The sequence below is a fragment of the Cervus canadensis genome, chromosome 15 (assembly GCF_019320065.1).
Source record: "Cervus canadensis isolate Bull #8, Minnesota chromosome 15, ASM1932006v1, whole genome shotgun sequence".
NCBI classification, from domain to species: Eukaryota; Metazoa; Chordata; class Mammalia; order Artiodactyla; family Cervidae; genus Cervus; species Cervus canadensis.
The window spans coordinates 54,142,655-54,157,082 of record NC_057400.1 but is presented as its reverse complement, the minus strand read 5'-3'; the positions used below and the strand labels follow the sequence as shown (position 1 = coordinate 54,157,082).

The window sequence follows — 14,428 nt, the reverse complement described above, 5'->3', positions numbered from 1 at the left end:
ACATTTTCACTTTCCTCTCTCAGTTTCCTCAAGAGGCTCTTTAGTTCCTCTTCACTTTCTGCCATAAGGGTGGTGTCATCTGCATATCTGAGGTTATTGATATTTCTCCTGGCAATCTTGATTCCAGCTTGTGCTTCCTCCAGCCCAGCGTTTCTCATAATGTACTCTGCATAGAAGTTAAATAAGCAGGGAGACAATAGACAGCCTTGACGTACTCCTTTTCCTATTTGGAACCAGTCTGTTGTTCCATGTCCAGTTCTAACTGTTGCTTCATGACCTGCATACAGGTTTCTCAAGAGGCAGGTCAGGTGGGCTGGTATTCCCATCTCTTTCAGAATTTTCCACAGTTTATTGTGATCCACACAGTTGAAGGCTTTGGCATAGTCAATAAAGCAGAAATAGATGTTTTTCTGGAACTCTCTTGCTTTTTTGATGATCCAGCGGATGCTGGCAATTTGATCTCTGGTTCCTCTGTCTTTTCTAAAACCAGCTTGAACATCTGGAAGTTCACGGTTCACATATTGCTGAAGCCTGGCTTGGAGAATTTTAAGCATTACTTTGCTAGCATGTGAGATGAATGCAATTGTGCGGTAGTTTGAGCATTCGTTGGCATTGCCTTTCTTTGGGATTGAAATGAAAACTGACCTTTTCCAGTCCTGTGGCCACTGCTGAGTTTTCCAAATTTGCTGGCATATTGAGTGCAGCACTTTCACAGCATCATCTATCAGGATTTGAAGTAGCTCAACTGGAATTCCATCACCTCCACTAGCTTTGTTAGTACTGATGCTTTCTAAGGCCCACTTGAGTTCACATTCCAGGATGTCTGGCTCTAGGAAGAGTGGCATTCTTTTACACTTTTACAGTTTTTTGATGTCTAGCTTAAAAGTAGAAAGCCCATACCTGCTATCATCTGTTGTAATATGTTTTGATTGGAGTGTATTAAGAAAATCTGGCCTCATAATAGATATGTAATTGAAAAGGGGAGTATTTTAATAATCTTTTCAGATAGGTATAGATATTCTTTGATATGACTATAAAACATAATGAGTGATAGTTTGTAAATAAAGGTCAGTTGTAACTTTGAAACCATGTCAATGAACATTATGTACTCTTGTTACATTACATTCTGCTGTCTTGTCTTGTGCTTTGGATCTTTTACCTGTGTGAGATTTTGAAAAGACATGCATTTGTCTTTTCAAAAATATTTGCTCTTTGAGTTATACAAATCTTCCAAAAGTTAACCCATTTCATTGTGAGTGAGTGAGTGAGTGATGGTCGCTCAGTTGTGTCCGACTCTTTGCAACCCCATGGACTATAGCCTGCCAGGTTCCTCTGTCCTTGGGATTCTCCTGGCAAGAATACTGGAGTGGGTTGCCATTTCCTTCTCCAGGGGATCTTCCTGACCCAGGGATTGAACACAGGTCTCCTGCATTGCAGACAGATTCTTTACCATCTGAGCCACCAGGGAAACCTACTATTAAGAGACATTTCTTAAGTATAAAGATAAACAACTTAAAAAGTATCACCGGATACATGCTTGATTTCATTGTACAATTTAGTAAAAAATCACAGTCTTTAATATCCCTTGATCTCATCACAGAAGTCTTTAAATTTTAATGCCAATTTTCCCAAATTCTCATTTTCATTTGAAGGTTTGGATTTTTATGACTCTTCTGCTTTCTTTTCCTCAAAGTGACAAGCTCACATTGTTCATTTTGAAGAAAATAGATGCCTAATACCCAAGTCTGAATAGTCATAGTTTGTTAGTCATTCTTTCCAGTGAAATGGTGTCTATGAAAATTACAGCTAGTCCAGGTCACAACTTGTATGATCTCACGTGTACTTTTCCTCAAGACAGCATCGCACTGCAGTGAGCAGCAGATATACCCTATGCGTACTTCACGTTTCATCACAAAGGCACGTACACAGGGGTCAAGATTGAAGAAGCAAGTGTTCAGGGATATTCCCAAGTGAAACTGAATTCTTTTTAAAGACTCTGATGTAGTTTGGTGCCCCTGGATTGTTCTGTGCTGAAGCACCAGCTCTTTTACCCACCAGAGCTTTGGCACTACCAGCGTAGACGTCAGTACAGTGAAAAAGGCACCTTTCTTAGTATAATTATGAAAATAGTCTTGACCTTGTGTACCCCCTAAAAGAGCCTCAGTGATCCACAGAGGTCTACAGACCACACCAGGAGTTGCTGTTCTAGGCATTAATGATAAACACTGTGAAAAACAGGCAGAAGAATCCCTGCCTTCTTGAAGTTTACATTCTAGTGGAAAGAGACAGACAAAAACCAACACAATTTGGCAAAATGTTACTATTTTAGGTATTGATATGGACTAAGAGAAAGAATACAATGACAACCAATGAAAACAGAAGAGAATATGAATTTAAATTCATATTCAGGGGGATTTGAGCATTTTAGTTAGGGTGACAGGGAAGGCATCACTTAGAGGGTGACTTTTGAGGAAAGAACTGAAGCAGGTGAAGGAGCAAGTCAACAGAGATTCTTTTGGGGAGAGTGTTCCGGTCCCAATGAGCAGCAGGTGGGAGTTTCCTTGTGTGTTTGATGAATGGCAGGGAAACCAGAGAGACTGTCCCAAGAGTCGGTGAGGGGGAGAGAAATAGGAGATAAACTCCATAAAATAAGGGGGACAGATCAGCTAGGGTCTTAGAGGTCAGTGCTTCTGGGCATTCAGGTGCATGCACACCACCTGGGGATCTTGTGAAACTGCAGATTCTGATTCAGAGATGAGAGTTGGCTCCTGCAGTTCTGCATTTTTAGTGGCTTACCAGGTGATGTCAGTGTTGGGGTCTTCTTTGCATAGCAGTTTTGTAGACCAGGGGTCCCCAACCTCTGAGATGTAATGGCTGATGTTATAATAATAGAAATAAATTATATTTATTTCTGGTGTAATAATAATAGAAATAAAGTGCACAGTAAATGTGATGCACTTGAACCATCCCCCTCATCCCTAGTCCATGGAAAAATTGTCTTCCATGAAACCTGTCCCCAGTACCAAAATGGTCGGGGCTGCTGTCGTAGACTATTGTGGAGACAGAAAACCATTGGAGAGAATCTAGCAGGAGAGTATCATATTCTGACTTCATGTTGTAACATGAGTAGCTGTGATGTTAATAAGAATAATGGATCTAGAATCCTTTATCCAAATCTCTTGGTAACAAATGTATGTTAGAATTCACAGTTTTTCAGATTTTAGAAAGGTAATACATTTTATATTTTTACATACATACATATAACACCCTAGTGATGTCTGAGACACCAGTCTCTAATCACACAATAGTATTTCTTCAGTGAAACAAGTGGAGTCACACTCCAGGTAGTAAATAAGGACTAAATATTCTCACATCCATTCAGGTGAGGTTTTTGCCATCAAATGAGTTATAAAGAACCATTAAAACACTCTTAGGTTCAGGTTGGATTAGAATTTGCAACCATATGAGTTATAAAAATATTCACTTTGCAAACAATTCAGATTTTGAGAATTGAGAAAGGTGGATCTGTGTTCCTATGGTACTTTGAGTTAGCTGCTGCTCATGTCCCCACACAGAAGGAGCTTCTTTGAGACAAAGAGATCCATTACATGTTCATGATGGGGCTTGCTGGCTGCACAGCCCCAGATCTTTCATGCCCCGGGCTCTGCTGTCAAAGGAAGAAGCATAGGTAACCTGTCAATCTGAAGCACAAGTTCTCGTTTCCAAAGAGTTTTTGCATCTTGGCAGCCACACTGTCACATGCACTGTCAAAGCACCGTTGGTTAAAACATGCTGAGCATTTTATTATGTGCTTAAAATTATCCAGCTATGCTCATTGGTGGCTTACACATTATTACTTCCATATCTGACTCTGTTTTCTTCCTACAGCTGTGAACTGCCTTTTTGCACATTTGGCTCCACTTCCTGTGATCTAAAGCACACTTTTCTGTATTCTTCAGAATCCAGTTTGTGTGTGTGTTTGAGAAAGAGAGAGAGAGAGACTGTGATCGGTTTTCCCAGAGAAGTCCGGTTTAAAAGAAGCACATTATCAGTGATAAGATGAGGGAGGAATGTAGCCTTTTCCCACCTTACTTATCTATGGTATCAAAATATTGGTAATAAACATTACCTGTCTTACCCCCATAGAGTTAAATTTAAGGGTTAATGTATCCTGTTTTCTGAGTGACTGTCCTCTTGATAAAACTTGAAAACAGTAATTAATGTAAGGCAAGACTTTGAAAGATTGCTTGCTGACTTTGTGGAATCCTATTCTGTGAATCTGTGTTAAAAAAAAAAATGCACATTCTAAGGCTAAAAATATGGTGATAGATTCCTTTCCCAAGAGCAAGGATCCTAGTGAGATATTGCTACAAAACTGTATATTTAAAGCAATGGGAAATCCTGACCTATGGGTCAGGAATGATTTGTCCCAAAGTATGAATAGCAAGGAGAAGAAATGTTGTTTGCAACTTTTCCATTAAGAAAAGAACTAGGGTATTGAAGGAATTGAGGGCGTTTGAGACGACTGAGGTATACTTCTTAGATAATTAAGATCTCCACTGAAAGTGTTTTCTAGAACTTGTATTTTTAAAAATAAAAATTCTGTGAAGAGTTTTCATGGTTGTGTTTTTAATATCTGTGATTTCAAGTGCTCTAGGTGGTTAAAAGTCTTTAAGTTGTTGAATTTGGAAAAAGTGTTCCCCAGGTGTATTCTTTGTGTGTTTGGTAAAATGTATATATCATATGGTATGTACTCTCTTACATATGTAGAATTACAAGGATTTCTTGAACGATTTATTGCAGTTTAATTTTAGATATGTGGGATGCAGAGAAATCAAGTAAAAGAGTATATAATCTATTACATTTGTTGAGTTTTGTGTATTCTGTGTTTTGTGGTAGAGGGTTTTAGGAACTATATCATGTTAGTAAAGGTGAATTTTTTTACTTATCTAACAAAAATCCAAATGGGAGCCGTTTGGGCACCTCGAGAGCTAGATAGGAGTTAAGTCTTTTCTTGAAGTTCTTGTTAGAAACTTGGTGTTGAGTGAGCCTGAGGACTTTCTGTTAATATGCCAATATGTTAACCAACGTGATGAGAAATGATCAAGCCTTTTAAAGAGAAAACTTCAGAGAGAGATGCCTTGTCTCAAAGGAGAAATAGTAGGTTGGAAAATGACAGCCCTTATTACCTTTGAATTGAGCTGAATGACCTAGTTCCTGTGTGTAGATTTTTGTTCCAAGAGTACTGTATAGTGAAAAGATTGGAATAAGCAGAAGGCTTTGTTTGTGTAGTTTGTTTGCTAGGTCTGCCAAGTTGGTTAGAGGAAACATTGCTTAGATCTTTAATTAAAGGCCAAGCTTGAGTTTTCAAGAGATTTCCAAGTTTGGCTCACATTTAATGTAGGAGGCTTTGTTGGCCCAAGCTGTGGGTCCATGGTTGAAGAGCTGAGCGCTGCACATGCAGAGTATTTGTTTTTGGAGATCTTTGATGAAGCTACATGTGAGCACTCTAGTTGCACAGTCTCAGAGGTTTTTCTTTATTTCTTTCCCATGTACTAACAGTTCTGGGTCATTATTCTCTGAAGAATTAAAAACAATTATCTTTGGTTTTAAAAATAGTTTATTTCTGTCAGAATTTTATCATGACACATCACTTTTCAACTTGGAGCAGTTTTAAAGGACTTTGTTTCTTCTGAGTGAATTTAACTGACCTGATTTGGCCATGACTTTGCAGAGTGAATATTAATTGTTTTAGTTAAAATGCTTACTCACGGTGTTTTGAAGCATCTTCTGGGAAAGACATTTAATCGGTATGAGTTACCTAGAAACCTAGCCGAGCTCTTTTTTCTTTGTTTTCTCCTTAGAATTGTGAATGTTATCAGCCTTTAAATTTTTGCTGTGAACTTTTGTTTCCCAAGAAATATGTTTCTTTTAGAGTTTAGTTTTCTTTATGACTCTTCCAAATATTAACTGTAGTAATTATTTGGTATTTATTGTGAATTTTATGCCCTTGTTCTTTTAGAAGATCACTTTATTAGTAAAATAGTTTTATGGTCACAAGCATCTCATTATTTTGGTATGCCAAAATTTGGTACACAACAGGTGTGGATTAATCATTAATGCAGTGTATTTTCTGAAGAAAACAGGATAGGAAATCTCTTGCCAGTAGGTTGCAAGTTGAGTCTTCATTTCAAGGGAAAAATGGCTCTTTTTCTTATCCATAAGTATCATTTTTTTAAACAGAATTGTACATTGTTAATTTTCAAACCAAAGGCAATCTGAAACATGCTTTAAAACATTAATCATTTAGTTTTTGAGTGTGCATATGTCATTAGTCTAAACTCATTGAAAATGCAACATAGTCTTTGTTGAGAAAATTTGTATTATTAAAAAGTTGTAAAAGCCTTTTTGCTTTGAGCCTAAAACAGTAAACAGCTTAAATTTATAGTTCTAGAATGAACTACTTATATTTTAAAATAAAAAGTTAAGCAGGTTTAAACTTCATCAGTGGAAAATTATTCTAAACCAAAGAATTCATAAGACATAACTATTATATAATGATTCACAAAACTGTGTAATAAATAAATTTTTTTACATTTTCAAAGGTCAGTCATTTTCAATGACATCCGTAGATGTATGAGACCTAAATAGGATCTAATTGGAGAGAGTATAAATATTTAATTCCGTTATACAGTGTTCTAAGTTAATCTAAAAATTCAGAACATTAGGGTATTTGTAAGCACATTTAACCTTGTGACTCAATAAATGGTATTCCATGGTGTTCCTCTCGGACATCTGAGTATTTAATACACAAAGCAGAGGAAAACACGTGGTCATTACTTATGGATGCCCTCCTGGACCACACAGCGCAGATTCCTTCCAGTGCCTGTCTCAAGCTTTTCTCAATGTGTCTTTTATTTTAGCCACTCTGCATTTTCGCAGTTTCTCAAAAACTGCAGATCTGAACTGTGTTGCTTCTGTGCCCTATTCGCTGCGTTCCCTCTGTTTAGAATGTTATGCTCTCTTATTTCCAGTCTCCTTCCATTGGTCCCTATATTTTAAAAATCTGTCCTCAGAGCCATTGTCAGATGATGTCACCTCTGGTTTGTCTTTCTTGACACTCTGGCCAAAAGTTATTCCTTCTCTTCCATTCTTTCGTCAGGTCAGCAAATACTTATTGGAGCCTAGACTTGTCAAGCATTTTGACAAGATGATAGTTTATAAAACTGTAGTTATGTATAAGAGTATTATGTATTGCTCTTATTATATTACTTCATTAGTAACTAATCATATCCATCCTGTTTTTCTTATTGCCTTTAAAGGCATAAACTACATCTGGACCTACCCTGTTACTGACATTCTTACTCATAGAAGCTGTTTAGTATGTATTTACTGAATGAATTAAAACTTTCTGATTATTTTAACATTTCTGCCATGAACTTTGTAATTATTTTAACATTTTAACAAAAATCAATAAGTTGATATTTATGTAAAATTGTCTTTTGTATAGTGAATGAAAAGTATTACTGACAAAGGCAGTGGGAAAATCGGATTTTGTGGGTATGTACTTAATTTAAGCTCTCATCTATACCATGCTAAGATTATTTTAAGCAGTTGTCCCTGAATTTTTTAAGGTGGTTTTAAAATTAGCTGTCACTGAGTCATAGGTTGTCTGGCTGTCATTCTCAGTCATGCTCTAGAGATGAAGTCTGTCCTGTTTAAATGCTTGGTCTAGGTGGATTTTCTGACAGAATAAAAAAGAGGTGATGGGAGCCCTTGAGACCTGTAGCTGAAGGCTCTTGATAACTTCCTTTGAACAAGCTGAAAGGACTTTGATCTGTTAAAGGAATTAATGATTTTCTCTCTTTTCCTGTTTTAGTTAACTTTTATATTTCTTCTGTTAGATAAAATGTATCTTATCCTACCTTACCCCATGTCCTAAATATGCCAAGGAAATCATGGTTTGAAATAGTTGTTCTCAAAGCATGTTCTAGGGGCTCCTACAAATCTCCCAAGTTTTTTCAGAGTTTTCACAAGGTCAAAACTATTTTAAATAATAGTAATAATGCATTATTTACCTTTTTCATTCTCCTCTCTCACAAGTGGCTAGTTGGATGTTCCAGCTGTACATGGCATGTGATATCACAACAGATTGAATACAGAAGCAGATAGGAGAAACCAGCTGTCTTCACTTACACCAGATAGTAGAGAGATGTGCAAAATGTAAAACAAATTTTTGTTGTGAAAACTAAAGCTTTTTTTCATAAAAATGTTTAGGATATAACCAATTTATTATTTTTAATAAATTACCAAATATATGCTGTTAAAATTTGTTTTCTAATATGGTTAATATCAATAGAAATTGAAAGCTCCTTAGAATCCACACTTTTGAAACCAATAAGTCTGAGAGCCACGGGTTTAAAAGATTAAAAATATTTAAAATATCTGTCAGACTTTCTAACATATTAAAGGTGAAATCTTCTTGATGTAGTCAAAGTATCTTCAAACTATGATTTATCATCATTGATTTCATCAGTCTCTAACTGTGAAGCATTTAGGTTGAATCCAGTTTTTTAGTTTTAAAAGAAATATTTCAGTGATATTCCTCTGTATTAATATTTGCCTAACATGCATAATTATTTTACAGTAAGTTCCTAGAAGTAGAGCTGCTGGGTCAAAAGTGTGCAGAAGGAACAAGTATATTCCCATATTTTTTCCTCATTTCCTCAGTTAGCAGGAAATTTAGTATCTTCCTCTTTAGGCAGTCTCCTCCCCCAGGTTTGAACTTCTTGAGGCTTACTCAGTCCCAAAGTAGTCCTATTCTCTTACAAATGCCCAGAAGAGAAGTTCAGTAAGTGTAATTATACACTGTTTACCTTCCTTCTCTTTATCACTTCTGTCGCTGTTAAAAGTCCAGCCTTTGGTAGGTAGTTGCTTGTCTGACTGCTACTGGGATACCCATTTTAGTCAGGCTTGGCCCGAGTCAAAGTAGTGAACCCAGCTGGAGGTCAAGATTGCAGTTTGTTCACACTCTTCTATGGAACGTTCCATGTGTCAAGGAGGCTGAGGTCAGAGACACTTCTGGCCTTGGCCTCATGCTGGGCCAGTATGTGTCCTTCCTAATAAACCCATAAGCCCATTTTGTGACTCTCGATCACCAGTTTCAATTAATTCATCTTCAAAGGCATTTTTCTTTTGGAAGAGTTTCTGCCTTTTCCTGCCATTAGAACTTGGTTTGGGCTCTAAGTTTCTTCTGTGACAGAACTTCTTAATTTTGAATCTGAGGAATCAAAGATGAGGGTAATGTTTCTTCCCTTCCAGAAGGATTTAGGATACTATAAAATTGGTCTTAGCAACTCTAGCAATTAATTTGTTAAGAATCTAAGGTATGTTTTTCTAAACCATGCAACTTTCCGCTCCCAATGAGCCCCTTTCCCCTGAGTCCTGAGGATGGTGGTACCTACCCTTTGCCTTACTTGTTCAACAGAATTGTCCACACGACGGTGAACTAGTATCTCCAGCCCTAGACATAAGAAAGACTGTCATAAGTTTTAAATGTTCTTTTTCAAAGAGCATCTCATTTACTCTGCCTTAACAGATGCCTGTTACACACTTTTAAAGGCTCATGATATGTATTGTCAGTTGTTCTTTAGAGATCTTGCACCAGTTTACACTTCCACTGGGAAAAAAGATTGCTAGGAAAAGACTTTTTTAAAAACAATTAATTTATTTGTTTTAATTGGAGGCTAATTACAATATTGTGGTGGGTTTGCCATACACTGACATGAATTAGCCATGGGTGTACATGTGTCTCCCATCCCGAACCCCATTCCCCACTCCGTCCCCATCCCATCCCTCTGGGTTGTGCCAGTGCACCAGCTTTGAGTACCCTGTTTCATGCATCGAACTTGGACTGGTCATCTATTTCTCATATAGTAATATGCATGTTTCAATGCTCTTCTCTCAAATCATCCCACCCTCCCCTTCTCCCACAGAGTCTAAAAGTCTGTTCTTTATATCTGTGTCTCTTTTGCTGTCTCACATATAGGGTTGTCATTACCATATTTGGAATCCTAAATTCCATATATATGCGTTAATATACCATATTGGTGTTTTTCTTTCTTACTTCACCCTGTATAATAGGCTCCAGTTTCATCCACCTCATTAGAACTGATTCAAATGTATTTTTAATAGCTGAGTAATATTCCATTGTGTATATGTACCACAGCTTCCTTATCCATTCATCTGCTGATGGGCATCTAGGTTGTTTCCATGTCCTGGCTATTATAAACAGTGCTGTGATGAACATTGGGGTGCACGTGTCTCTTTCAGATCTGGTTTCCTTGGTGTGTATGCCCAGGAGTGGGATTGCTGGGTCATATGGCAGTTCTATTTCCAGTTTTTTAAGGGATCTCCACACTGTTTTCCATAGCGGCTGTACTAGTTTGCATTCCCACCAACAGTGTAAGAGGGTTCCCTTTTCTCCACACCCTCTCCAGCATTTATTGTTTGTAAACTTTTTGATAGCAGCCATTCTAACCTGTGTGAGATGGTACCTCACTGTGGTTTTGATTTGCATTTCTCTGATCATGAGTGATGTTGAGCATCTTTTCATGTGTTTTTTAGCCATCTGTATGTCTTCTTTGGAGAATGTCTGTTTAGTTCTTTGGCCCTTATTTTGATTGGGTCGTTTATTTTTCTGGTATTGAGCTTCATGAGCTGTTTGTATATTTTTGAGATTATTTCTTTGTCAGTTGTTTCGTTTGCTATTATTTTCTCCCACTCTGAAGGCTGTCTTTTTACCTTGCTTATACGGAAAAGACTTTCAAAACCCACCTTCTGTTTTTAAATGTCACGAATGATTAGACTTCTTTTAGCATTAAAGTAAACACAAACTTAAATGCCAGTATTTCTTGGTTATTTGCCAAATACTCGTTTCATTTGGGCACAAAACTGTGATCTGTAGCATCTTGAATAATGTCTTCTGTAATATAGTAGGTGTATAGGCAAGATCAAAATAATAAGAATGCATAGGTGAAATCATTGACAATGCCCTGAGGCAAATATGGTAACATCATCATGTTTTTAACTTCACTTTTGGTGAAGGCTGGAGAGGATTCTCATTTACTAAAGTTCTCCTGAGTGCAAGATGCTTAATGTATGATACCTAATTTAATCCTCCAACAAACCTGTGTTACTACTATTCCCATTTTAGATGATATTATTACTCTATGCATAAAGAAAAAAGAGGTGGTAAGTTTCCTAAAGTCACACAGCAAGCTAAGGTTGATGTTCCCCTCCAAAAATCCTATCTAAGACCAGGTAAACAATCCCCCAGAGACAGAATATTAGCCTCTTTTTCTCTCACCATCTCCAAAGTGGAAGTGCTCTCCAGGGTCGCCTGCTCATCGACACAACCTTGTACAGGGTTTGCAAGGAGTTAGGGCCAACTGCAAAGTAAGAGGGCACAGTCCCAAACGCCTCTCTCACTTCTGACTCCAATTGCAAGTGGGAGGTGGTTCCCTCAAATCACCCTTGGGTTTGATAATTCTCCAGAAGAACTCATAGGACTCACTAAACACTGTTATACTGAGAGTCATGATTTATTACAGGAAAAAGATACAGGTTAAAATCCACCAAAGGAAGAAGCATCTAAGTCAGGGCCCAGGAGAAGGACTGAATGCAAGCGGCTCTTGTCCTCTGTGGAGTCAGCATGCGTTGTCTTCCAGCACTGATGTGTGATGAGACACACGGAGGATTTCCAACCAAGGACACCCTCTCAGTCCTTGAGTTCAGAGTTTTTAATGAGGGTTTTATGATTGATGGCCCACCCACAGGGTGGAACTTGGTCTCCAAGTTCACTGACACTGTGTGGCCTAAAACCCCACCCTAAGTCACGTTGTTACTCTCTGGCTAGCCCAAGGATCCCAGGCAAATAAAATTACTTCCTAGGAGCTGAAGGCGAAAGTTAGACCTCTTCTTAGGCGCAAGGGTAAATTCTTTACTACCCTGGGTCTCAGCCTTGCTGAGTGCCTCTTCTCTTTTCTTCCTGGCCACATGTGCTGTCTTACACCGGTGGGTCGGGAGGTGCCTCGTCACTGCAGTTTATTCTGTTTGGATGCTGGCAAGAAGGCTGAGACACACACATGAATATTTCAGGCCAAATGCCAGGAGAGTGAACATCCACTCTCCTATTAAACCCAAAACTGGCTTAGGATTGAATAGCAATTTAACAGGATCCATATGGCATCGATGAAATCATTAAGTGACTTGAATGCTTAGAGGCAAATTTTTCCTCGTATGAAAAATATAATTCAATTAATTATAATTTATTTTTTAAGACAAACATCAGTACAATTAACCTTCTAAACATACACATCCACATGCCCACACCCACCCCCTAGCTAGGTAAATATGTATATATCTATATGTTACTGTGCTAAGGTTGTATTTCATCCTAATGTTATATCATTGCTAGGTGAGTTTACCTGAGATGGTAGTTTTCCTAAATAACTACTCATTCATATACAGATAATCCTCCTTATTCTTGATTCTGTATTTGCAAATTTGCTTACTTGCTAACATTTATTTGTAACCCTTTTAAAATAAATACTTGTGACACTTTCATGGTAATTTGCCAACATTTATAGAGTGGCAAATTGAGTTGCCTGACCTGTATATTCCCAGCTGAGGCTGAGCAAGGCAACTCTGCCTTCTGCGTTTAAGCTCTCATACTGTAAACAAGTGTTCTTATCAGGACCTAGTTAATGCCACTTTTTTGTTTTGTTTTGTTTTTTGCAGTTTTGTGGCTTTTTATTGGTGATTTTATTTTTAAAAATGGCCCCTAGTGTCAAAATTCTGTCTGGTGTTCCAAAGTGCAAAAACGCAGTGATGTGTCTTACGAAGATAATACATGTCAGATAAGTTTCTTTGAAGCATAAGTTACAGTTTATTTGGCTGTGAGTTAAGTGTTTATGAACCAACAATATATACTAAGGTATCTTTAAACAGAAATACACAGAAAGCAAAGTTATATATTGATTGATGAAAATATTGTGACCAGAGGTTCACAGGAACCTAACTTGTTTCCCCAGGAGCAGTGGTTCAGTGTTGGTTAATTCATTGTGTATGGTGATGTTGTAGGATGTAACTTCTGTGAATAATGAGAGTCAATTCTATTTGCTGCATTACTTCATTCATTTATTCATGTCATCTTTTATTCATTCTTTGAGAAAACATACATGAAAACTCCTGGTGCCAAGTAATTTCTACATGATGTAAAATTTCCCTCTTATGTCCTTTTGCCCATCATTGGTAGTCTTACTGTAGCCCTCTGATTCAAGGCATTCATGTGGTGGTTTATGATAACACATCAAATATGAAGTGTAAGATTGCATTTTAAAGGTTGGGATTTGGGGGCTGAATGTTTTCAGCATGTGATAATTTTAATATGAGCTACATATGCAAGATTTACCCTTCAGTAGACTTCCTGTGAATTTCCTTGTTTCCTTGAAGACCACGATTTTTAGGATCAGATTCCTCAATGGGTTTATGTTGGATTCCAGCAAAGCCAGGTGATGTGTCTGGCCACACCTCCTGACACCAAAATGCTGTCTGCTGGTTTGGCTGCATGGCCTTGCAGGCATGACTTTGTGCTGGCAAGATTATTCCTCAGCTGTGCTTTACAGATGAGAATGCCAGGCTGCGCTGTCCCCTCTCCTTTCTCCTTCAGGTGCTTGTCTTTGCATCACTTTCCGCTGCCTCTTCACACTCTCCTAATCCACATTCGAGCAGAGGGAGGTGAATGGGCCTGGGGAGCACATGTTCACCTCATGATCTTTGTAGCTCCCTAAATACACTGACCTCCACTGAAGTGTTCCTCATTTCCTGGTTTTGATTGTCCAGGATGTATGAGGACTAAGGTCCATACTTTGCTGTTCTTTTCTTCTAATGTTAATAAAACCAGTTTCGCTGGCATCCTCCCAAAGTGAAAAATTCCAATGAGTTCAGGGATCTTTCAGTGGAATGATCATAGAGTTAAGCCCAGAGACATTATTGACTACTACCTCAGTGATGATAAAACAGTAAAAGTTAGGCTTGATATTCACAAGTGATAAGCAGTTGAATAAATAAGAATAATTTTCTTCAAACATCTCTGTGAAATTTTATTCCGAGGAAGGGAGGACCAAGACTAAAAATCTTTGAATACCCTTTAGTGCCTTGCACAATGCCTAGGACAAATAATAGACCTTAACAAATATATATTAAATGAATTAATGGTTAAAATAACTCATTTAAAATACAAATATTCAGTAATGTTAATTTGTTTTTTCTTTCAGATACAGATGAATATAGACCTCCTGTTTGGAAATCTTACTGTAAGTGTACAAATAATTTTAAATTGGGTGGGTTATAGTGCTTTATAAGT

At 37.6% G+C, this 14,428-nt stretch overlaps 1 protein-coding gene across 1 annotated transcript in view; it reads left to right on the top strand.

Moving 5' to 3' along the window:
* The window catches only part of CHN1 (chimerin 1), a 194,715-nt gene that overhangs the window by 30,654 nt on the left and 149,633 nt on the right, over positions 1–14,428 (top strand). Inside the window, exon 3 of the mRNA XM_043487847.1 lies at positions 14,340–14,378. Within this exon, the coding sequence (XP_043343782.1) occupies positions 14,340–14,378 (39 nt within the window). The remainder of the gene's footprint in view (positions 1–14,339; positions 14,379–14,428) is intronic.